This window comes from Aquarana catesbeiana, linkage group LG09, assembly GCF_042186555.1.
Source record: "Aquarana catesbeiana isolate 2022-GZ linkage group LG09, ASM4218655v1, whole genome shotgun sequence".
In the NCBI taxonomy this organism is placed as follows: Eukaryota; Metazoa; Chordata; class Amphibia; order Anura; family Ranidae; genus Aquarana; species Aquarana catesbeiana.
The window spans coordinates 71,489,063-71,515,472 of NC_133332.1; the positions used below are offsets into that span (position 1 = coordinate 71,489,063).

Genomic DNA, 26,410 nt, shown 5'->3' on the forward strand with positions numbered 1-26,410 from the left:
CCTTGCAGAGGACCTTACGTCATGGGTGGCCGTGGTTGTGCCTGTTGCGTGTGTTGGAGGAGGCGGGGCAATTGAGGGCCCCGGCAGTCGGGACCTGGGATGTGGACGGCTGAGGGTTGTGTGTTCTGAGGTAGTATGGCGCCCACCATCCAGACTCAGGCGCAGCGGGAGGACGGCCACCGGTAAGTAAAGACACAATGTGCCGCGCGGGATGTGATTGGGGGGCCTGAGGTAGAGAGGAGAGCGGTGTAGACGTCACTCTGAGGGTCCATGGGACACACACAATGCTACTAATGGGAGAACACCAGTGCTGTTTAAAGTGAGGGGACAAGAGCAAGAGAGCCGCCATGACTGACCTATTCCTGAAAGATATCATTTCCTGGATGCCACAGGCTGATCTTTGAGGTACTGGCCTGGAACAAGCATGCAGTAAGGGAAGGCAGCTCCTGATTGGCTGAAGGTGCTGTGTGGGGGGGGGGGGCAGCCCCTGATATGCTGAAGGTGCTGTGGGGGGCAGCTCCTGATTGGCTGAAGGTATTGTGGGGGGGGGCGCAGCTCCTGATTGGCTGAAGGTGTTGGGGGGGGGGGGGCGCAGCTCCTGATTGGCTGAAGGTATTGGGGGGACGCAGCTACTGATTGGCTGAAGGTACTGGGGGGGACGCAGCTACTGATTGGCTGAAGGTACTGGGGGGGGCGCAGCTACTGATTGGCTGAAGGTACTGGGGGGGGCGCAGCTACTGATTGGCTGAAGGTACTGGGGGGGGGGCGCAGCTACTGATTGGCTGAAGGTACTGGGGGGGGGCGCAGCTACTGATTGGCTGAAGGTACTGGGGGGGGGCGCAGCTACTGATTGGCTGAAGGTACTGGGGGGGGGCGCAGCTACTGATTGGCTGAAGGTACTGGGGGGGGCGCAGCTACTGATTGGCTGAAGGTACTGGGGGGGGGCGCAGCTACTGATTGGCTGAAGGTACTGGGGGGGGGCGCAGCTACTGATTGGCTGAAGGTACTGGGGGGGGGCGCAGCTACTGATTGGCTGAAGGTACTGGGGGGGGGCGCAGCTACTGATTGGCTGAAGGTACTGGGGGGGGGCGCAGCTACTGATTGGCTGAAGGTACTGGGGGGGGGGCGCAGCTACTGATTGGCTGAAGGTACTGGGGGGGGGCGCAGCTACTGATTGGCTGAAGGTACTGGGGGGGGGCGCAGCTACTGATTGGCTGAAGGTACTGGGGGGGGCGCAGCTACTGATTGGCTGAAGGTACTGGGGGGGGGCGCAGCTACTGATTGGCTGAAGGTACTGGGGGGGGGCGCAGCTACTGATTGGCTGAAGGTACTGGGGGGGGGCGCAGCTACTGATTGGCTGAAGGTACTGGGGGGGGGCGCAGCTACTGATTGGCTGAAGGTACTGGGGGGGGGCGCAGCTACTGATTGGCTGAAGGTACTGGGGGGGGGCGCAGCTACTGATTGGCTGAAGGTACTGGGGGGGGGCGCAGCTACTGATTGGCTGAAGGTACTGGGGGGGGGCGCAGCTACTGATTGGCTGAAGGTACTGGGGGGGGGCGCAGCTACTGATTGGCTGAAGGTACTGGGGGGGAGCGCAGCTACTGATTGGCTGAAGGTACTGGGGGGGAGCGCAGCTACTGATTGGCTGAAGGTACTGGGGGGGGGCGCAGCTACTGATTGGCTGAAGGTACTGGGGCCAATTCAAGAATCAAGAATCTGCTTGGGTGAGGACACTGTGGGATCCCTGGACAGATAAGTGCCCTAATAATAAAAGACGCCAGCTACAATATTTGCTACACACGTAGCTCATTATCCAATTTCCTACGATCGGATTTTCCGTCCAGACCAATCAGAATAATTTTGATTAGAACAATGATCAGTTTTGCTTGAAATCAATCGATCACATAGTCTGGGTCTTTCCAGTAATTTACAGATCCCATTGTAGTATTCGATTCTGTGAAGAATTGTTCAATCATATGCAATCTGATTGTACAATCTTCTTTAGGTTTACTAAAACGATGTAACATGAAGACAAACTTAAATTGTTCGTTTACCTTTACAGAAAAACTGTAAACCTAACACCGGACCGCCCCCCCCCCCTCACCCTCCGCTCCTCGCCGTACTTACCGCCAGCGATCCTCGGCTATCAGGGCTCCCGCTTCTACTCCACCAGTCCAGGGATTTTGAATCCTCCCTGTTCTCTTTCTCCAGGACAGACCAGATAGATTCTGATTGGCCAGCACTGTCTTCGTAATTTAGTATCAAATCAGCAGGCTCCTGCACTACATAGTTTGGGTAGATCTATTGCTGGCCATACACTATACGAAAAATAGGCTGAAATTCAGTCATTTAGACAGTTCATTCGTTTTTCGGCCAGTTAATGGGCACAAAATCGATAATTGTTGAAAAAACGAAGGACAAGTTTTGAAATTTTCTAACGAACGATAAATTGAAAGGTTAATGTGTTTTCCATCTGAACTATCTGCACTAGATGTATGTAAAAAAAAGAACAAAAAAAGGAATCCTTTATGTCCACTGAACAATTTATCGGTCATTACATGATGGCACTATGGTTTGCGCTCACGGTCGAATGCTCGTTTTTCGAAAATGGGTTCGGCCGATTTTTTTTGTATAGTGTATGGCCAGCATTGCTCCGTTCACACCAGAATGTATTGTTTTCAGGCAGAAAGTCGTGCGGTTTTGTACAGGTCAAAAGGTCACCAATGTAAAAGAATGAGAAACGCCTGTAATCTGCCAAAAAAGAAGCTCCTGTACGTTTTTGAGTGACGGGCGTTTTGCTTTAGGTGACAAAATGCTCAGATGTGAACAGGGGCCATTGAAATGAATAGGTTTTGTCTTGTTGGGCGTTTTTAGAGCTGAGGCTTAGAGCAGAAAAACGTCCAAAAATGCCTAGGTGTGAACAGAGGGCCACTTCCACACTGAGGCACTTTACAGGCGTTTTAGCGCTAAAAATAGCACCTGTAAAGCGCCTCTCCTGTCACTCCAGTGTGAAAGCCCGGGTGCTCTCACACTGGAGTGGTGCGTTTGCGGGACGTAAAAAAAATTCTGCAAGCAGCATCTTTGGGGCGGTTTAGGAGTAGTGTATACACCGCTCCTAAAATGCCCTGCCCCTTGATATCAGTGGGCAGCGCTGCCAAAGCGCTTTAGCAGCAGCACTTTGCGGGCGCTATTAACCCCTTCTTCGGCCGCTAGCGGGGGGTTAAAAGTGCCCCGCTAGCAGCCGATAAGCACAGCTAAAACGATCGTAAAGCGCCGCTAAAACTAGACCGGCGCTCTCACCGCCCCAAAGTGCCCTAAAGAAGTTTGTAAAATCAGATTGTATATTGCCTGCATTATATATCAGCCTAACAGGGACACAAGTAGCAATCTAAAACCTGACAGGGGTTCTAAATCTTGCCCCACCATCACTACTCCATCCAAATCTGTTGCTGTTCTGGTGACAACCTAAAACATTTTAAACTCCAAAAAAGTTTTGCTGAGAACGTAACATTTTTGATTGTTTAGTCCCAGGGACAATGGTCAACATGAAAATAGAGAGGGTGATCCTACTTTTTGGGAGAACACAGCAATAAAAACCTGACCGAGGCTATAACCCCACCCAAACTATCCAAATCTAAGTGTTTTTCCTTTAGGTATACTTTAGTGCCGGGTCACACCAGCGCAATTCCAGTGCGGAACTCGCAAGCAGTTCACACTGCTCTATGCAAACCGCTCCGGATGTCAATAGAAAGTTAATGATTTTCCTTCACTTCCTGATTTGTAGACACAACAAAGGAGAGTTCGATCTCCTCCAAGGCACCGTTCACACTGCCAGTCCCAGAAGTAGAAATCTATTGATAGCTGTGTGTGGATAGCAGCAGCCGCTGAGCTGTACAGTGCAATGACAGGCTGGGGGCAGCCATAGCTATGCATGCCTGTGTGCAAAGCCAGCAATCACCGCAGGTAATCATTGGCTGTCATCGGTGAGGGGGAGGAATAGTGGCCCACTATTGGTTTGGGGGGGGGGCTATAGTGGCCCATGATTGGTGGAAGTAATATTTGTCCCAAGGATGAGATGGAAGCATACAAAGGACTGTTGTTCGGGGACCGTTGCCTAAAGCTAGATAGATCAAAATTCAACAAGTTCAGCTATGGCTTTTCCTGCCCAACAAAGTAACTGTTGGAAAACATTAATTCGATCAGCGGCTGCAGCCAATGGCACAGCAGGGAGAATTCCTCTGTCCACCTCGCTTGTGTAGATGGCGGAATTCAAAATGTCATCATTTATGGCCAGCCATAGAATTTCATGCTCTGTATTGATGTGCATTGTTTACTTCTATACAGTATAGTCGCTGAACTCCTCTGCATATTTTAATTCATATCATATTCTGAAGAGTGTAATAGGAAGAATGGTAACATCAGTCTTAGCAAGAGGCACTTTGTTTTCTATAAGTTGTATGTCCTCTATTTACTTCAATACCTGACAGAGCTCTCTTTTGTCTTCCAGGTCCAATGCCCACCGAACAGTTCCAGAGCGGTGAGTTGCTCACAAGATCTATTATGTGGGGGCTCATTTATAAAAAATGGGGGTGTGGCCTATAGCCGCCAGCTTTTAGCAATCGTCATTTGGACACAAAGTTCAAAGGGTTATTTCCACCTTTGCAGCCTATATAGGAGAACGCCTACTTTTTTATATTTTTTACATGTTCCTGCATATTGCTGCATACCTTTTTTTTTTTTTTTTTTTTTTTTACTTGCTAAAAAATTCTAATTGGCTTCCTCCTTCTATGTAATGTTATGGAGGGGGCTGGGGAGTTATGTTTACCAAAGTGAACAGTGTCTGTACTCTGCTGGCAGATTTCTATTATCAGTTGTAATCTAGATGAGCGCACCATCTGTCCTCAGGCTGCTTTCACACTGAGGTGCTTTTTCAGGCGCTATATCGCTAAAAATAGTGCCTGTAAAGCGCCTCTCCTCTCACTCCAGGGTGAAAGCCTGAGTGCTTTCACACTGGAGCGGTGCGCTGGCAGGACGGTAAAAAAAAGTCCTGCAAGCAGCATCTTTGAGGAGGTGTAGGAGTGGTGTATACACCACTCCTAAAGCGCTCCTGCCCATTGAAATCAATGGGCAGTGCTGCCGCTTTTAACCCTTTTTCGGCCGTGGGTTAAAAGCGCCCCGCTAGCAGCCGAAAAGCATTGCAAAAACTACGGTAAAGCGCCGCTAAAAATAGCGGCGCTTTACCGCCGACGCTCGGGCATTGCCAGTGTGAAAGTGTCCTAACGAAAGATAACGTTCTCAAAGCTTGCATGGTACACTGAAATTAAATGATCTTGGGGAAAAAAAAAAAAAAAACTCTGTAACTCAGTCAGTGCCTTAATGGCACATTGGAAGCTATTCCAAAAAAAACAAGCTGCCTGTCCTATGTAGAAACCTGTTCCAAAGGAACAACTAGTAGAGTAAGAGATATTAATATTATTTTTAGTTGTTCGGTTGTGTCAATGGGAACACAACAAAAATATATTGGGGGTGTCCTAAATTTGGGTGCTATGATGGAAATATTCTTTGACGAAACCTTCCCAAAGGAAACTGAGGGCTTCCATTGCTGACGGCCTTCTGAAAATCGAAGTTTTCCTAAGTTGAATACTTTGAGTCTCTGACCCTAAACAAGTTTGCAGATTGGGAAAAATCGTATCTACTTAAAGTGGAACTTCACGCTATGCCCTCTTTTCCCTACTTCTAATTTTGGTAATTTTTTTTGAGGAGGAGCACGTACCTGGTTTTGACAGGTATCCGCTCCCACTCCTGGTCAGATTGCCATGGCAATCCACCCTGAGTTATCCCCCAACCACAATAAACATGCCGGCTTTGGGACCCAAAAACCAGCGAAGACTTTGTTCGTGTGAGCACGGTACTGACCCCTAGACAGGTGAATGTCTTTTAAAAGTCAGCAGCTACATTTACAAGGTACAAAGGAAGTAAAGGAAAAAACTAACCAACTCTCTCAGCCACCCTCTAAGCCTAATCTATCTAGCCCTAAAAAGAATAAATCGCTATACTTGCTTGTTCTGCAGCCACTCCAGCCCAGTGTGCAGGAGACTGCCGAAAACGGCTGAGAAATGACGCCACCCATAGACTTACTATGAGGCTTCCCTCTCCTGCACACTCCTACACATTGAAGCCACCACTGACTGCTCAGCGTAGGACTGGATCAGCTACATAATAGGTGCACTGTAAGTATAGTATTTTTTTTTTTTTTTTTTTTCGTTTTTCTTTAATGGGCTAGATGGATTAGGCTTAGAATGTGTCTGAGAGTAGGTTTAGCGTTGCAGTGCATCCGGAAAGTATTCACAGCGCTTCACTTTTTTCCACATTTTGTCATGTTACAGCCTTATTCCAAAATGGATTCAATTATTTTCTTAAAAATTCTACAAATAATACCCCATAATGACAACGTGAAAGAAGTTTGTTTGAAATCTTTGCAAATTTTGTTAAAAATAAAAAACGAAAAAAAATCACATGTACGTAAGTATTCACAGCCTTTGCTCAATTCTTTGTTGAAGCACCAATGGCACCAATTACAGTCTCAAGTCTTTTTGAGTATTATCCTACAAGCTTGGCTTTTAGGTTTTTGGTCCGTCTCTCCCATTCTTTTTTGCAGGGCCTCTCAAGCTCCATCAGGTTGGATGGGGAACGTAGGTGCACAGCCATTTTCAGATCTCTCCAAAGATGTTCAACTGGGTTCAAGTCTGGGCTCTGGCTGGGCCACTCAAGAGCATTCACAGAGTTGACCCCGTAACCGCTCCTTTGTTATCTTGGCTGTGTCCTTAGGGTCGTTGTCTTATTGGAAGATTAATGTCACCCCAGTCTGAGGTCCAGAGCAGGTTTTCATCAAGGATGTCTCTGTACATTGCTGCATTTATCTTTCCCTCGATCCTGACTAGTCTCCCAGTTAATGCTGCTGCAAAACATCCCCACAGCATGATGCTGCCACCACCATGCTTCACTGTAGGGATGGTATTAGTCAGATGATGAGCCGAGCCTTGTTTCCTCCAGACATGACACTTGCCATTCAGGCCCAAAGAGTTCAATCTTTGTTTCATCAGACCAGAGAATTTTGTTTATTATGGTCTATGAGTCCTTCAGGTGCCTTTTGGCAAACTCCAGGCTAGCTGTCATGTGCCTTTTACTGAGGAGTGGCTTCCGTCTGGTCACTCTACCATACAGGCCTGATTGGTGGAGTGCTGTAGAGATGGTTGTTCTTCCCAAAGGTTCTCCTCTCTCCACAGAGAAATGCTGGAGCTCTTTCAGAGTGACCATTGGGTTCTTGGTCACCTCCCTTACTAAGGCCCTTCTCCCCCGATCGCTCAGTTTAGCTGAAGCGGCCGGCTCTAGGAAGAGTTCTGGTGGTTCCAAACTTCTAAGATTTACGGATGATGGAGGTCACTGTGCTCATTTGGACCTTCAATGCTGCAGTCATTTTTCTGTACCCTTCCTCAGATCTGTGCCTCGATACAATCCTGTCTCAGAGGTCTACATGGACCTCATGGCTTGGTTTGTGCTCTGACATGCACTTTTAATTGTGGGACCTTTTTATATAGACATGTGTGTGCCTTTCCATATCATGTCCAATCAACTGACTTTACCACCAAAGTTGTAGAAACATCTTAAGTATGATCAGTGGAAACAGGATGCACCCTGAGCTCAATTTTGAGTGTCATGGCAAAGGGTGGGAATACTTATGTACATGTGATTATTTTTTTTTTTTTTCTTTATAAATTTGCATAGTTCAAACAAACTTCTTTCACATTGCCATTATTATAGAGTATTGTTTGTAGAATTTTGAGGAAGATAATGAATTTAATCCTTTTTGGAATAAGGCTGTAACATAACAAAAGGTTTAAAAAGTAAAGCACTGTGAATACTTTCTGGATGCACTGCAAGTTTTGCCTTTGCTTCCACTTTTAGCAAGCAACAATGGTTAATATGCTTTTAGTTTACCACATTGTAATCTGGCCTGGATCTCTCTATCTAGCTGATCTAATTTTGATAGTTTGCACAATTTTGCAGATCTTTTTTTGATACTGTTGGGGCCACAGGGTATCGGCTTTTAACACCGGTGTTATGTGCTTGTGGCCAATTTTAATGACATAATAAAAGTGATCTTTTTTATTTTTAGTCCCAGATGTCATTCTTTTCTATACCAATTATATGATATATAAGGAGTGGGTTTTGCTATTTTTTTTTTTTTTTTTTCAAGGTAGTGGTAGAATTCTATATCTGAATGTGTAAGGATAAGGCTGACAGCCCCGATACATCTACATACATCTTCCAAAACAGTCTGTCACAGTAAAGTATTTGTGAATGACCCTTTTTACATTGTCATTCTCTGACTCCGGGGAATTATAAAAAAATAAAAAATAAAATAATTTGTTCACATAACTACGGTTAGTAAGCATCGCAGGAACTCGGGCGGTGGCAACTTTCAGCGGCACCAGACTAGTGTGAGCGCTTTCTGAACTTTTGTGTTCATATTTCCAGGCCTGGGCAGCTTTTCCTGCAAAATTTGCACTCCAGGCTCAGTTTGTACAGTTCAGAGTTCTTATTTTTTTTTTAACCATTTCTTTGTCTTTCTGCAGGTCTGGAGTTGTGTGTCGGGTAAAATACTGCAATACATTACCAGATATTCCCTTTGATCCCAAATTCATAACTTACCCCTTTGATCAAAACAGGTAAGTGGGTGCCATACATTGTACTGTTTGCCTAAATGCCAGTTCTCTTCTGAGCGGGTCTGATATCTTCTTCCAGATTCGTGCAGTATAAGGCCACATCTCTTGAAAAACAACACAAACATGACCTTCTCACCGAGCCAGACCTGGGAGTCACCATTGACTTGATCAACCCTGATACATATCGCATTGACGCCAATGGTGAGTGAGGATGCAGGACCACCTCCCCTCCTGCCACCAATGACCCTTTCTCTTACATTTACACCTGTCCTCTGGACAATATATAGCAATGCCACTTTTCTGTGGGCTTGGAGGAGAAAATTTTGAACCACTGACATCAGTCTTTGCTTTGAGTGCCCATTTCTGCCTCTACCAAATGTTTGCTTCAGGTTTGCATGCTGTACCATAACAATGTGTGCAAATAATTTCTGTGCTGTGTCTTTAATGGAAAAAAAAAAAAAAAAAAACTCCTAGTCAGAATGCTGCTAATGTTCCCTAGGGCAGCAAAAGGTTGCCATAAGGCAAGAATGTCAACTCAATTTCATCACGTGCTGTATCAGCATAATGGTTGCCCTTACAAGGCTGGTTGCATCCATTAGACTAGATGTCCAGATCTGTAAGAGGAGTTCTGTCCTCCCCTCTGCAGCCGACTGCTGAAACAAGGTGGAGGCAGGGACAAGAGGGGCGCTGCAGGAGAGGTGCGAGGGCCACATAAATTGGCCTGGAGGGCCAGATTCAGCCCGCGGGCCTTATGTTTGACACGTCCATAAGGTGACCCCTTTCTAAAAGTGTTAATTTCCCAGCTGTCACGCTGATCTAGTGGTTTCGGGACCCAATAAGCAGATAAGGAGTTTTGATCTCACTCTGACTTTCTAAATAGTGATTTTTCCCGTTTTTTTCCCCCAAAGTGCCCATAATGAAAACAGCCTCTCTACATAAAGCTTTGGCAGATCTTGTCATTCTACTTTCTTAGCAGTCACTTTTCTTTGTGGCCAATTTACCCCACACCCCATACACACAGCTGACAAGGAAGTGCTCACCTCGAAATATTGCTGGGTAAAACATCCACAGCAGTTAGCGCTTCAAATCACAAAGGAGATAAATTGCTTGGGAAAAAAAGGGACTCCATATGATATCCTGCATTGAGAGATTGTTCTGCAAACAGCTTAAATACTTTAGTGCACCCAAAAGGTGAGCGGACAATGTTTTACCTGGAATTCAATGCAATTCCATCTTTTTGCAATCCATAGACAAAAAAATGACAAAACCCAACTCTAAGAAAAAAAATTTTTTTTTTTCTTTTAATTTTGACCAGTGTTAAAGAAAAAAAATCCTGTAGAATAAAATGACAATAAATTACAACTATGATGCAACATTATTAATAAATTGAAATCAGAAGTTATTTTTTTTCTTTTTTCTTTTGCACTTTATTGAAACATAAAAATAAAAAAATTGAACAAAAGAAAAATGGTTAAAAATGTAAAAAATCAGGAAAAAAATAGTTGAGAGGTAAGGAAAGAGGGGTTAATTAGGGCTGATTAGGGTAGAGGTTCTAAACCCAGGAACAGAAATGTTATATATTGTAGCTTACCAGCCCTTAAATGTGGGGGCTGTATTGATATTCCTTTTTTATATATTTATTTTCAGATTTTTTGCAATGGTAGTTTTTTTTTTTTTTTTTTTTTTTTTTTCCCCAAGAGTGTGCGTCTTGTAAGTTTGTTTTTTTTTTTTTTAACTTTTCTTCTGTAAGGGAATTAAGCCTAACTAAACCCACTGATTTAGCTATTTCTCAAAAGAAAGTTCAAATTAGATATGCTTATTAATCGTTAATGTATAGCCAAAACATATTTCGTCATACTTCTCATGTGGGTCACAGTAGTGCACTTAATCTTGTACTCCTGTGACCCAGAATCAGCCATCAGCGGGCTAAAGTCCACTGTTGACTGATGTCACAGAGCCAGTCCAGTCTCTGGATGCATCCCAATGTCAGGATCTGCCCAAATGCCTGGACTGGCAGCTGGCTCACCCTCTTGGCACACGCCGCTACCGCCACAGCCCAGCACTCCAGTGAACACCAGAGGGGCAGAGCAAAGAGTAATAACTGATCGTCGCTGCTCTGTGTTCAGAGCGGACCCAAAAACTGAGCGATCAGCAGTCATGGCTTATAGTCGGCAGGTGACTGATGCTGTAACCATAAAGGTGAGTATGTAGAGAATATTTGTTTTTTCACTTCCCACACTTCTCCTTTAGATCCTTTATCAAACCAAGGTTTTCTGCAGTGTTTTCCTTTATATTCTGCCTGCTAGTGCACGCACAGCATATGCTACATTAAAGGCATGCTTCTGATGAGAATGGTCACAGTTGTCAGTGTGCTTATGTCTACTCTCAACCAAGCTTTTTAAGCCTTCAAATGGCTGGTATAACAGCTGATCATAAGTGCAGTACCATTGCAATTACAGATCTAAATGGAGACTGAGATAGCGATGTCTTCAGCAGAATGGAGGGTTTAGTTGCACCTTAAAGAAAGAAAATGCTTTTTCTAAATTAAAGTTGATGATGATAAGCCTAGACAAATTTAAATATTTGCTTTTAATTGCAGTCCCCCTGGATTTAGCTGATGAGAAGCTTCTTGAAGAAGAAATTCAAGCACCCACCAGCTCCAAGAGGTATTGTTTATAACTTTGTGCTTGTCATCTTTTGCATAAGTTAATGGTCTGTAAACTAATTCCTCTTACTTTACATAAAGGGCCACTTAAAGTGATAATTAATGTTAAAGTGTTATTGAGGACTCATTCACACTTGTGTGATTTGTCATGCGACTTTGGACATTGTTTGCAATGGCACCAGTTCAGATCAGTAAAGTTGCAGTAAATTTTGAAAAGGTGCCTGCACTACTTTTATGCTCCTTTGGTCCAGAGAATGTAAAGTCTGGTCAAAATTGCCCAAAAGACGCACTGGAAATTGAGGGTCTTTGGAGACGAGCTAATGTGAATTAAGCCTTAATGTATTGCGATGTTTGTGCATATTGATAATCAGTTGATTATATCTAATATTTATATTTGAGTACAGGTTATTAACATTTATTTTTGGTATGTCCTCACAGCACTGCAAATAGGTTTGGTTTAATTTTTTGTTTTTTTTTTGTTTGCTATTGGGTTGGGGTATATATTGCAGCAGCAGTGGATTTGGGTTTCAGCCCTGATGCACTGGTAAGTAATTTTTCTTACCTGAGCCCGATCTGATCCAGTGATGTGCACGAGTGCAGCGGCTCCAGCCACTGACGCTCTCCTCATTGGACGGGTTGATAGCAGCAGAAGCCATTGGCTCCCGCTGCTGTCAATCAAAAGCTGTGTATGGGAGCGGGGAGGTGGGGCAGGACCGAGTCCTTCTGTCTGTGTCAATGGATGCAGCAGCGGGACTTGGGAGTCAGCCTGCACGGGTGCTGCCATGGAAAGCGACTTTGCGTGGGGGCACCCAATGGAGAGGAGGGGCTTGGAGCGCCGGCGAGGGACTCCAGAAGAAGAGAATTGGGGCTGCTCTGTGCAAAACAATTGCACAGAGCAGGTAAGTATGACATGTTTGTTCTTTTATTTTAAAATCGACCATTTACAACCACTTTAACCTAATTAGTTGCAAAATTTTCTTTCAGCTCTTCCTTACTTTGCCAGCTTTTTGTGGAACTTTCCCAACTTTTCTGAGACATATATTTTTTCTGCTGCACTCAATTTCAAAATTGCCTATTCTTTTCTTAAAATGGTACATTTTCCCACTTTAAACATTTAATACCATTTTCTATTGTGAATAAAATGTGGGTTTATGAGATTTGCAAATCATTGCGTTCTGTTTTTATATAGATTTTACACAGCGTCCCAACTTTTTTGGAATTGGGGTTGTAAAAGATTAGGCATAATGGTTTCTTTCTTCATCTTCTTTTTCACATACAGGTCCCAGCAGCATGCTAAAGTAGTTCCATGGATGAGAAAAACTGAGTACATCTCCACAGAGTTCAACAGATATGGCATCTCCAATGAGAAGCCTGAAGTCAAGTAAGTTCAGTGTTGTTGATGGTTTTCCCATGCACCTTTTGAAGCCATTACCCTTCATGTTAGTTTAACCCTGTGGTAATTGTGTCACTGCAGGATTGGAGTGTCTGTCAAGCAGCAGTTTACAGAGGAGGACATCTACAAGGACAGAGACAGTCAGATTGCAGCTATCGAGAAGACATTTGAAGATGCTCAGAAACCTGTAAGTGCAATGAATGATGAGCCACTTATAGAGGATTAAAGGACCCTGAATGTCTCCATTATCAACACTGTTTATTTCCTCTCTTCAGATTACTCAGCATTACAGCAAGCCTCGTGTTACCCCAGTGGAGGTCATGCCTGCCTTCCCTGACTTTAAGGTACAGTGCTAAAGAGAAATGCCTGATGAGGTGTAAGATAAATCAGCCACCCCTACTAGCCAGGAAAAACTGCAACTGCGCTAAAGACAAAAAAATCCTTTCATTTAATGTTTAGCCCAAATTTTACAGCATTCAATATAGCCAGTGTTAGAGGGTTTCTTTGGTGATGTTCGGTGGGAATACAGCCTCTTGTGAGATAATGCTGTGCCCCCAGTGTGTGTGTGTGTGTGTGTGTGTGTGTATATATATATATATATATATATATATATATATATATATATATATATATATATATAATATATATATATATATATATATATAAAGTTTCAGTGTTGGTTATGGGTTGCCAGAGAGGTGAGTATAATACCTGTTTTCTTGCCCAGAAATGGTCTTATGATTTATTTAGAGAAATTCCTTAAAGTGGAGTTCCACCCAAAAAAAAAAAATTCATTAATGTGCATAAAAAAAAAAAACATTTGGAGAAATTTTTTTTTTTTTTTTTTACTCCCCTCTTTAATGCCTGTTGCTAGGGGGTCCCTTGTAATCTGCCTCCTTCAGCGCCTGGGCTCCTGGCGTCACTTTCCTCTGTGCAGGAAGGGAGATCAGCTCTGCCCCCTCCCTCTAGGCAATCATCTGGGACACGTCACAGGTCCCAGATGATTGCGCGGCCAGTCACGGCTCGCACATGCACAGTGGGTGCCCGGCTTCACAGCCGGGCGCCCACAGTTACAATGCCGGCGCTGCTGAGCGGAGGGGGAGACGAGCGGGGCTTCGATCCCCTGCATCGCTGGACCCTGGGACAGGTAAGTGTCCAATTATTAAAAGTCAGCAGCTGCAGTATTTGTAGCTGCTGACTTTAATTTTTTTTTTTTTTTTTTTTTTTTTTTTTAAGCTGAACTTCGCTTTAACTGTTTTGCTGCCGGAGGAAGTGTGCACATATTAAAAAGCATATTTTGCACATGAAAACTCACTTTAAACCTAAAAACAATACATATAGTAACATGGAAAAGCAAATACATGCCATGGAAACAGTTTTTTTTGTTTTTTTTTTCTGTTATGATAGGTTTAAAAAATTTTTATTCATTTTATTTTTGATAAACGTCGCAGGATAAAGCGGCAAACAATCCTTGCCATGCTCAAATCATTTAACCAGCATTTGTATTAAGAACAAAAGGGAGGGGAAGTGTGTGTGTGTGTGTGTGTGTGTGTGTGTGTGTGTGTGTGTGTGTGTGTGTGTGTGTAGATGTAGATGTAGAGAAACGTAATCAAGACTTCGCAAATAAGACCAGTCAACCTTGGTGGGTCCTCCTTGGGGTGGTCCTACAGGTCCGTCCACTATACACCCAAAATCCTAAAAGCTTGAACAACAATATCTCAAAACCTTTATGAAATATTTTTCAAACAATTAAACTTTTATCTTGCGCTGTAGACTGCAAAGCAATGCAGTTCTTTATGGGAAATGTGACTCCCACTACTGATCGTTTGTGAAAAATAGATGGAGTAAGGGGTAAAAGAGGGAAGAATGGAAAAAAGAGAGAGTGAGAAAGATAGAGAAGAAAAGGAGGCAAGTCTGTCTGGGAGTCTAATGGCAACCGCTCCTGGAATCAGCACTTTGTCTGGGACCTGCAAGCTAAGGAGACCATATTTTGTCAAAAAGACTTTGTTTATCTCGCAAGACAGATTTTTTTTTTTTTTGTCTTTTTTTTTTTTTTCAACAATTTTGACCTTATTTAAGCAGTGCCTGCAGATAACGATGATCTATTTGAACAAAAACAGAAGAAATGTACCCTTTCAATCATTTATTCAACAATAAATATTAATATATGCACTGTTGAAAAAGTAAACACACCTTTGGCCTCAGAAGCTGGTATTGCTCCCTTTAGCAGAGATTGCTTCTTGTAATCTTATTGCATGACTGGCCACCATACTATGATATTGGCTTCATCCACGCAGCTCCATGCAAAGTTCCTTCAGTTGCAAAGTGTTTGTTGGAATCCTTGTGTGATCTGCCCATTTCAGTTCCTGGATTTGTCAGTGTTCCTTGTGTTAAAACATCTATTTCTGGTTCGATTTAAAGTGATTCTAAAGCTGCACTGCATGAAAATAAAAAACCTTCTACCTTTACAACCACTTTAAGCGTTCGAACAGATGGCCTCACATTTTGATCAAGAACACTTTTTTTTTTATATTATCTAGAATTGATCAATGACTGCGAGCTGTTCATTCCTTGAACAACAAAGCAGCCCCAAGCCAAAACATTTTTCCACCATGCTTCACAGTTTTTGTATGAGATTCTTCACCACACATGTCTACTGCTACAGTTAGCTAAACAATTCTTGTCTTTGTCTCACCAGTCTACATTACATTGTTCCAGAAGGTCTGTTCTTTGTCTATATGTTCGGTGGCAAACTGTAGTCTCACTGTAATGTTCTGACATACTCCCATGCAGGTTAAATTGGTGCAATCTCTTTCTGATTGTAGATGCTTGCACTGCATATCAACTGTTGTAGGCGTTACTGCAGTTCCCACAATGGAATCTTGGTGACTTCTAGCATCAGTCAGCACTTGATTTGAACTTGCTGGAATGGCCAGTTCTGGACAAATTAACAGTCATTTGAAATTTGTCACTTGTAGATTCATTTCCTAATGGTGAAATATCTTTTTCTTCTGTGGCAATCTTGTTAAATACCTTGCCAGACTCATGGGTTTCCACAACCTTTTTCCTGAGCTTTTTTATCTTGGTAGAAGGACATCGCACACATTAGCAAAGAAAACAGCAGACCCTAAATATATAAGATTTAAATAAGACACGTTCATTGGCATGTATTCAGGAATACCCAAATCTAAATGTATGTAATTAAAGTGGTGGTAAATGTGAGGGGGTACTGTTTTTTTTTTTTTTCTTCCCACCTAAATAATCTGCATTTTCATTGATTTTGGATTATAAGAATTTATACACCACGTCAATTTTGTGTGCACCTTGTTCAATTCTATCACTTTATCTGTAGAAACTGTATGAATGAAGATCTAATGTTCAAATATGTAGAAAAAGTCAACCATTTCCATGGGGTGAACTTACTTTTTCTCATGACTGCATTTTCTGAAAGCAGAGACTCTGTAGAGTAAAATGTTGGTAGTTGCATTTTTGTGTCACATGATATTTTCACTACTGTTACTATAAAAAAAAATAATATTTTAAGCCTCAAAATTGTGGTGAAAAAAATAAGGTACCCAGAATGTCATAGGCATTCTGTTAAAAGCCTTTACAGCTCATCAACATCGAGTTCACCATGAATGAAATGCTGAATTATTGCTCTCATTTTGGAGTGTGCAGTAAAACCCAACATGGTACAATCCTCATTTTCATGGGCTTATTTTATTTTTTCAACTTTTATATATTCTTTTTAACTTTATTGCTATTACAAGGGGGCTGAAAAGCCTCCTATGCAATAGCTTGGTGCAGGTGACCGATTCTTAGAACTTTAGATTTTACCTCTGAACTCTGCTGAAGCCAATAGAGCACAGACTGTTTTTTCCCAAGTCAGAGCACCAATGGTCTTACAGCTTTGAACCACGAAGCTCTCCGACTTGAGGGCTGAGCTCAGTAGGGGTTCATACTTCCCAGGGAAGATCAGTGAGTGGATGTTCACTGAAGCTAGAGACTAGCACTTTCAAAAGAGAGTCAGGATTTCCTTTGTATTCAGAATATTTGGTGGGCATGTTGCATTACTGCAAATTCCTTCTTTTCTTTGTTCTAATCATTACTATGGTTCCATTCCTAGATGTGGATTAACCCCTGCGCTCAGGTCATATTTGATTCTGATCCTGCACCTAAGGAGGCCACAGGATCTGCAGCCTTGGAGATGATGTCACAGGCCATGATCAGGTAAGATTCCCTCCATGTTCACTCTGCTCCATCTTATGAAGTGCATGCAGGATACCATAGACCTAGAAAGTAAGCCTCTGGGGAAAAATAGTAGAAAAAAATAACTAACTTTAGCAGAAAGCTGACAGCTGATATTTCACTCCAGTGGAAGATAGAACATCCCATCCACAAATCCTCTATATCAGTAGCACAGCCATATAGGAAACGGTCCAAGAGGAGGGGGGAGATTTATTAAAACTGGATCACTCAGAATCTGGTGCAGCTGTGCATGGTAGCCAATCAGCTTCTAATTTCAGCTTGTTTAATGAAGCTTTGACAATAAAACCTGGAAACTGATTGGTTTTTATGCTTAACTATATCAGATTTTGCACGCTCCATTTTTATTAAGCCCCTCCCCATCATTGACTCCAAGCGGCTCTGGAGTGAAACCACAAGAAAGGTGCAGAGTTGCCTAAACTGCCCCTTTGTCATATATCGGATTGCTAAATGGAGCACTAATCACAAAGCAATAGCCTTTCTCAACCAAGGTTCCTCCAGAGGTTGCTAGGGGTTCCTTCAGCAATTGGGAATTACCACTTCTGCAGTCGGGCCATTTTTAAACTAACCACCAATGTAAGATTAGGTACTTTTTCCACTGATCCCAAAGTAAGGGGAACTCTTCTGCACCAACCATCAAATGCCACCTGTCTACTGTCCACCAATTTAATGGGAAATTACAGCTTTCACTGTCCTGTTTAATTACTAGTCCTCATCAGTATTGTTTAATTTAAAGATAATTGCTGGAAAAACATATATTTGATTTCTAGAGTATGAGTTTATTAAAACCCTCTGTTTGTCAGACACAAATGCGTACACCACCTTTTAGCAATAAGAGGTAAAGTTTTTTTATAGTGTATTTCTAGTCCATACATATTTTGAAATGCTTTTGCAGCATATACATTGAGTTAGTACTCCTATAATACCCTCAACACAGCAGTTCTATAAAGGCTCATAATTATCTTTCCCCGCTCTGCCATCAATCATCTTCACTGATTCACGAGAGGTTTCTGTTCTCCCTGAGCTCACCTTAGGACACCTGCGTTACCGTTTGACAGGTGTACCGCAGGTGTACTGACATCACACAGCCACTTTGGGGCCTGGTTAATGGAAGAACCATAGACCTGCAGTCCCTGTGTACATAATGACAAGCTGTATACAATCAGGTTTTTGGTTTTGGCAGCACAGTGGTTTTAAGCACTGGGTTCCCCCATTCGAAACCCCGGCTAGGACACTATCTGCATTGAGTTTACATGTTCTCCCTGTGCTTATGTGGGTTTCCTCCCATGCTCTAAAGACATGCTGGTAAGCTAATTGGCTCCTGTCCTAATTGGTTCTAGTATATGTGTGCTTATATTTACAATATATGAGATGGAGACCTTAGCTTGTATGCGGCTCGAGGAACAGATGTGAATGTAGATTATATAAAGGGCTGTATAAATTTTATGGCACTATATACATGCTAATAATTAATAAAACTTTACCGCTGTTTAAGTTCAAGCTGTTTAAAATGTAGACAAAAATGAATAGGCTATAGATCTTATTTTAAAATGTAACTCCAGCCTAAAATGTATTTTAGTATGTAAAAAAGTTGGAAAAGGTTATAAACATCGGTCAGATTTGTATTCCTGCTTGGGTCTGTTTTAAAAGATGTTCCTATTTGGGTGAATTTCTACTTGTTTGGCCACTATAACTGAGATAGAAAGTGAAGGGATTATGACTAGTGGTGTTGGATGCAACAACAAATCTGACAGATGCTAACCTTTACCCACTCCACTAAAAAAAAAAAAAAAAAAAAAAAAAAAAAAAAAAAAAAAAATTGTATGTGTATTCACGTCACAGTAATCACCATCCCTGGAACGGGAAAAGAGCAAAACCCAGGTTTTAATACTTTGCCATTATAAATTTCTGATTTATTTCCCAGAGGTATGATGGATGAAGAAGGAAACCAGTTTGTAGCATATTTCCTGCCCGGTGAAGAGACCATGCGGAAACGAAAAAGGGACCAGGAAGAGGGTCTCGATTACATGGCTGATGACATGTAAGTGAACAAACTACCCACAAATATTTGCTTTTGTAGGACCGCCCAAATATTTCCTTTGTAGACCTGCATTATTAGTCACCTATTTTCCTGGACTCGAAGATGCATTTAAAAAAAAAAAAATTGTGCTTTTAATGAATAGATATGACTACAAGATTGCCAGAGAGTACAACTGGAACGTTAAAAACAAAGCCAGCAAGGGCTACGAGGAAAACTATTTCTTCATCTTCAGAGAGGGTGATGGCGTTTACTACAATGAACTGGAGACCAGGTGAGCTGCTGGTTTGTTTGTTTTCCATTAGGACTTTGTAATTGAGAGGTGTAAGCTAATACAAAGTCTTCCATGTTTGGTGCAGGGTACGTCTCAGTAAAAGGAGGGTGAAGGCTGGAGTTCAGTCTGGAACCAACGCATTCCTGGTGGTGAAACACAGAGATATGAATGAGAAGGAGCTGGAGGCTCAGGTAGGAAATCTTGGTGGTATATCTAGATGGTGGTTAGAGAATGAGGAAGCATATATTATAAGTTACCAGAAACCATGCAAAAAAAATTCAATCAAATTAAAAAAAAAAAAATTCTTCTTTTAACCACTTCAGCCCCGGAAGATTTGCCCGCTCAACGACCAGGCCATTTTTTGCGATACGGCACTGCGTCGCTTTAACGGACAATTGCGTGGTTGTGCGACGCTGTACCCAAACAACGTCCTTTTTTTCCCCCACAAATAGAGCTTTCTTTTGGTGGTATTTGATCGCCTCTGCGGTTTTTATTTTTTGCACTATAAACAAAAGAAGCGCGACAATTTAGAAAAAAAAAAAACACTGTTTTGCTATAATAAATATCCCACATTTTTGATCCAAAAACATTTTTTTCCCTCAGTTTAGGCTATGTATTTTTACTTATTTTTGATTAAAAAAATCGCAATAGGCATATATTGATTGGTTTGCGCATTTATTTATTTTTTTATTAGTAATGGCAGCGGTCTGCGATTTTTAAATTTTTTTTTTTTTTTTTTTTTTTTTTTTTTTAACACTAGGGGCGATCAAGGGGTTAAATGTGTGTACCAACTATAGAGGAGATGGAACTGGTCTAGGAGGAGAGGGAGAGATCGGTGTTCATACTTAGTATGAACACGCAATTTGCCTCTACTCCCCTGAAAGAACCGGGATCTGTTTGTTTACAGTTCAGTTTTATGATTCTCACTCTGTCACGAGCGATTGCGGGAGGCCGGCGGTCATTACGCCCTCCGGGCACGCGCCCCTAATGGCCAAAAGGTGAAGCTGCATAAGGCAACGTGATTTTGCCCAACCATGCCAGTCTGCCGCAGTAAAACTGCAGCGGCTGGTCAGCAAGGAGTTAAAGTTAAAATCTGTGCTTTTGTTCATCTAGGTCAGAGCAACAGGTTTGCATTTATGCCCCACTCCTAGCTACACATACTCTCCTACCATTCACTTCTTTGATGCTCCATTGAGTCACCAGGATCGAGTGAAAAGAACAATAGAAACCGTCCGACATTCGGCCCATGTGTATGGCAGCTGGATTCTGAAAAAGTCATGACTAAAAAAAAGGCCTGCCGAACGTCGCCCAATCAGGCCTGCGAGCGCTGACCGGAGTATTCTGGCAGAGGGGCCATCTCCCTCTCAGAACACAATAGAACAGCAGGGCAGATCGCTGTACTAACATTGGATTGTTAGTACAGTGGCTCCGACCTGAGCTGTCTTTTTTTTTTTTTTTTTTTTCCGTTCAACCCACTAGGTTGAATGGTGGGGAAAAAAAAACTAGTAGACAAGACTTAAATGTATGCTGCTGGGAGGAGACCTTAAAATTAAAATTTGTTGCTTTTTCCCTTTTCCCAAAGCTTACGTTGACATTCACATGTACTGGAATGGAGCGCAGTCAACTTATTTTATCACTCACCTTCATCACCTGCATGATCTTTTCTTTAGAGCGCCCTTTGTAGCCCTGAAATGTGGAACACTCTGCATACAGTTAATGACCTCCTGCAAGACATTGGTGGTTTAAAGGGCTCCTTCCCCATGCCATAAGTGTTCCTAAATGTGATGACCACAAGAAAACATTAGTAGGTGGACCAAACTACCAGCTTCCTGATAGGAGGACTTTATTGCTTCCTGAGTTTTGGGGCTTAAGGGCACTCTGGAAGAGAAATGGTGATAGTCTATAAATTATTTCTTTTCAGACCAGGTTTGCTTTAAATTTTACCAGTCATTAGAAAAAAAATTCTAGGCTTCCTTGAGAAAACTAGTTCCCTGGCTGCCATGCTGATGTTGAGGTTTGAACACTGTGTTCCCATATGTAACAAATGTCGAGAGTAGAGTGATAAAGGATTTTAGTACTTATTTATTACATGCTTGATTTTAATGTATGGAAGCCAGACTTAATTGGCCAGTGGGGGCAGCACTGATATTTCTCTCATGACAGGGCTACTTTAAAGCGGTAGTAAACCGCAGTTGGAAAAAAAAAAAAATCCTCTGCAAAGCAATGTCATAATGTGCTAGTATGCATTGCATACTAGCACATTATGAGAGACTTGCATCAAAACGAAGCCCCCCAGTGGCACGCTGTCACCGCTTAGAGGGCTTCCATCTTCACCCGGTCTTCCTTCTGGGTTCGCAGCTTCCGAATACATGAGTGGCGGGGGCGCAATGACATTACTCCCACACGTGTGTGTGTGTGTGGGAGCTGCCGTTTACGGCACAGGCTGCACGCACTCTGAATATCTCCTAAAACAGTGCAAGTTTAGGAGATAGTAAGGCATAAGTGGTATAACCGAGTTTACTACCACTTTAACCTCCTGGCATCCGCACTATGGCCCAATGACGGCCACAGCGCGGACCTGCATTCCCGGGAGGCTGTCATATGACGGCCTCCCCTGTGCACGCTCCCTGCGCGTGCTGTGATCACAGAGTCACTGAGACTCGGCTGATCACCGATCTAAGTAAGGGGCCTGTCCCGGCCCCTTACCATGTGATCAGCTGTCAGCCAATGACAGCTGATCACATGATGTAAACAAAAGATCGGTAATCTTTTTTTTTTTTTTTTACTCACGCTGACAGCGTGAGTAGAAAAAAAAAGCCGATCACCGGCTAGGATGTGAGGGACATCGGTCCCCAAGTGGAAGAGGCACATCTGCCTCATCAGTGCCACCTAACAGTGCCAACAAGTGCCACCTATCAATGCCCACCTGTAGTGCCAATCACTGCCACCCGGCAGTGCTGCCCATCACTGCCGCCCATCAGTGCCCATCACTGCCGCCTCATCAGTGTACATCAATAAAGGAGAAAAATTACCCGTTTTTAAAATTTTTTATAACAAAATATAAAAAAATATAAATTTTTTTAAAAAAAATCAGTTTTTACATTTTTTTAACAAAAAGTAAAAACTGCAGAGGTGATCAAATACCACCAAAAGAAAGCTCTATTTGTGGTGAAAAAAATGGTAAAAATTTTATTTGGGTACAGTGTTGTATGACCGCGCAATTGTCATTCAAAGTGCGTCAGCGCTGAAAGCTGAAAATTGGTCTGGATAGGAGGGGGGTTTAAGTGCCCGGTAAGCAAGTGGTTAAAGTTTACCTGTGTCCACATGATGGACATTAAAGTATTTTACATATTCTTAAACAAGCATAAAAAAAAGCTTAAGTGCTCTTGGATGTGGCCTCACATCCCAGAAAAATAACACTGCAGCCCCAGCTGCAGTGTTATTTTTGTCTTGAAAAATAAACCCGTGCATGTGTAAACTCAAATGTCAGCTCCAGGTGTGTTTACTCTGTATGTCCATACACCCTAATGTACAAATTTAATTGTAATGTGTGAGGCACATTTTGTCCAGCAGGGGGAGACATTGTACATGTTGCTGAATTCTCTCCTCACTTGCAGGAAGCCCGCAGAGCTCAATTGGAGAATCACGAGCCAGAGGAAGAAGAGGAGATGGAATTGGAAGTGGATGTGGATCAGGATACTCAGGGATCAGGTATGGTCTTTATATGATCCTGTGTAGACCATTTTATATTACTGCCAATGTCACCAGGACTGAGCTGGCTAGTGTGGCAAGCTTTGGTCTGATAAGTTTTGGCCAGTGATGATGGCAGCACAGTGCACAACAGGGCTATTGTGAGAAACTCACTTTAGATGGAATTGAACAGAAAAGGGTGGTTAAAGGAGAAGTTCATTTTTAAAACAAAAATTATAAGTGCCCAGTTTTTTTTTTTTTTTTTTTTTCAGGTAAAAAAATGTGAATTTATATTTGGAGTCTGTAAAGCATTGCAGCAGCGATTAGCAGATTGCTGGTGCCATGCAGGTCTTTCAGATCTGTCCGTGTATCTGTGTGCTCATACATCCGGGCAAGCAGATACAATCTGATAGGAAGAATCAATGAACTACAACAGCGCCGTGGTAGTTCATTGAGAACTACAAGCCAACAGTAGCTAAGGATCTCAGGACTTGGGACTATTGGTGTTAAAAAAAAAAAAAACTAAAAATAAGATAAAACAGCAAGAAAGCTATTTTGTAGGGCTGAAACAACTAATCGATTAATCGACAATTAATCGATTATGAAATTAATCGATTACTATTTTCATAATCGATTAATCGGCCAGTAACATAATGGGGTTAAAAAAAAACTAAAATGAGCCCTACATAGTACAAAAAGAGCAAATAATCGCTACTGTAAGTATTACTTTCATAGTTCTACAGTAAAAAAAAATTACAGTAGTGATTATCTGCTGTTTTTTGTACTATAAAGGGCCTATTTTCGTTTTTTTTTACCCCATTATGTTACTAAATGTCTTAGACCTGGTTCACATCTATGTTTTTTTGCAAAAACGCACTACAGTTCATCTACATGGTTTCCTATGGGACACGTTCACGCAAAACTTTTTTGGTTCAATAGACTTCAATAGAGAAGCTGCAGAAAAGCATGTAATGCGTTTTTGCAGCAATTTGTGCTTTTTAATCTGCCCAACAACAAATTGGCCAAAAAAAAGCAAAATGCAAATCACAGCAAAAACACGTGCACAAAAATCAAAACGCACTGCAGAAACAGATCAAAAGCAAACTGCATAGGCGTGTACCGAGCCTTATGCTGGCCACACGGATCAATTTTCAGAAAAATCTTTGTACATTCGCTGAATGAAAGAATGTTGTTTGACATTTTCACTTGTTTTTAACATTCTGTTTTTAAAATGAATGTCATTTCTGAACAAAAACCACATACACTGTCTGAAAATTCCTTTGAACAAGCTTTCTATTATTTCCAAATTTTCCCGTCACTGTGGTTGAAAATGAACATCGATTTGACCCCACTAACGATTAGAAAATCGAACAAACGTTCTTAAAATGACATTATGTTTTTATTTTTAATTTAAAAAAATTGATCTCTGATGATTATTTACCAGATTCACCCTTTAATAGTATATACAGTATATCTCCTCTGTCTGTTATTCTCAGAGTGGATTAGATATTTTGCTCCCTAACCATATAGTTGGTTATTTATATTTACCACTGCATAGAGATATTTAAGAATAAATTGCCTTTTTTTTAAAACTTTACATAGTAACTAAAATTATACACCACACTTTTTTTTTAAAGGTTATTAACCGATTAATCGAAACAATAATCGGCCAACTAATCGATTATGAAAATAATCGTTAGTTGCAGCCCTACTATTTTGTGTAAAAAAAAAAAAAAAAGGTAATGCAAACAATTTTAAAGGTGCACGAAGTTCCGGTAGCCATTTTGGTACATAGGGGTTGATTTACTAAAGTGTACTTGGAAGTGCAGTCGCTTTAGATCTGAGGGGAAGTTCTGCTGATTTTATCATCCAATCATGCACAAGCAAAATTGTTGTTTTTTATTTTCCTTGCATGTCCCCCTCAGATCTACACTACTTGTAGTGCAAAGTGGATTTGCCTTTAATAAATAAACCCCATAGTAGTGTGTATTCTGCTTGCATTGCTGATTATTAAGTAACTTGCTCCTCCCTTAGATGCAGAAGATGGAGAGAAGGGCAGTGAGAGTGAGAAGGAAGGCAGCGGCGGAGAGCCCTCAGGGAGTGAGAGTGAGAGAGAAGATGTCCCAGAGGAGAAGGAAGAGGAAGAAGAGGATAAAGAGAGCAGTGAAGACGACAGAGCTGCCAGAGACAAGGAGGAAATCTTTGGCAGTGATGATGATGATGACGACGACAGCGATGAGGAAGTGCAGAATGAAAGCGGAGGCGAAGCAGAGGAAAGCGGCAGCGAGGAAGAAGAGGACAAAAACAGAGGGCGCAGAAGCCGCAGCGCCAGCAGCAGTCCGTTTGGAAGTGACCGATCTCAGCAGGCAAATGAGGAGCAAAGTGGAAGTGAGCAGGGCTCTGCCTCCAGCGATGGCAGTGATAGCGACTGAATACAGATCCTGCTCAATACCCAGTTTTGTAAATATTTGTTATATTATACTTTTAGTTCAATAAAAGTTTTCAGACAGTTTAAGTATGGAGTATTTGCTGTAGAAAGTAAGAGATTGGGATGTCTTTACCCAAGCTACATTAATAAAACACATACTATGCTGGTACATAATATTTAGAAATCTCTTTTGATGTCTATAACTGTAGATCTTCATTGGGATCTTAAAGTGGTGTTCCGGCTGAAATTTATACTTTTTAAATAAAAAATACCCCTATAATACACAAGCTTAATGTATTCTAGTAAAGTTAGTTTGTAAACTAAGGTCGGTTTTGTTAGTTTATAGCAGTAGTTTGTTATTTTATAAACTTACAGCAGGCCATGGGCATCTGAAGCCAGACTGTATTTCTTCCTAGATCTCATCCTTGCAGATCTTACACTGCTTGTGCTGCACTGAGCATGTGCAATAGGTTTCAGGTCAGGTTTCCATAGCAACAGCAGTGTCAGAGGCAGTTGCTGCCCCTTCCCAGAAGGCATTGCAAACAGGAAATGATGCGATGGGCCGCGGCCAGGGAGGAGGAAGTGAAAAATGAATACAGCTGATATACAGTAGGTGCTAAGAAAAAAATAAAAAAATATCCAATTGGTTTACAGTGCACAGTTTAGTAAGGGATGGTGAAGAGTTGTAAAAGTGGGTGGAACTCCACTTTAATTCAATACCTCTCCAGCCTGTGGCGAGCCTGAATTCTTCAAGTAATACAGCCAGTAAAGACATTAGCATTTGATGCTTCCAGGAGTGTCAAATGCCTGTTATATTTGTTGCACTCAGTGGTAGCTCCTGCTTGATAATATGTCCTACATAGTCCTGTAGGGCTGACAAGAGGAACCACAGCATGCACTTGTGACCCAGGCATTTGACACTCCCAAAAG

At 42.1% G+C, this 26,410-nt stretch overlaps 1 protein-coding gene across 1 annotated transcript; it reads left to right on the forward strand.

Moving 5' to 3' along the window:
• Positions 1–33: 33 nt before the first annotated feature.
• PAF1 (PAF1 homolog, Paf1/RNA polymerase II complex component) lies at positions 34–25,567 on the forward strand. The gene is made up of 14 exons (XM_073598781.1): positions 34–182; positions 4,508–4,537; positions 8,637–8,729; positions 8,806–8,927; positions 11,326–11,392; positions 12,671–12,772; positions 12,866–12,971; positions 13,060–13,128; positions 16,911–17,014; positions 18,975–19,091; positions 19,234–19,362; positions 19,448–19,553; positions 22,980–23,073; positions 25,087–25,567. The coding sequence occupies exons 1-14, from the start codon at positions 136–138 to the stop codon at positions 25,482–25,484; spliced, it is 1,584 nt and encodes a 527-aa protein (XP_073454882.1). The 5' UTR covers positions 34–135; the 3' UTR covers positions 25,485–25,567.
• Positions 25,568–26,410: the final 843 nt, after the last annotated feature.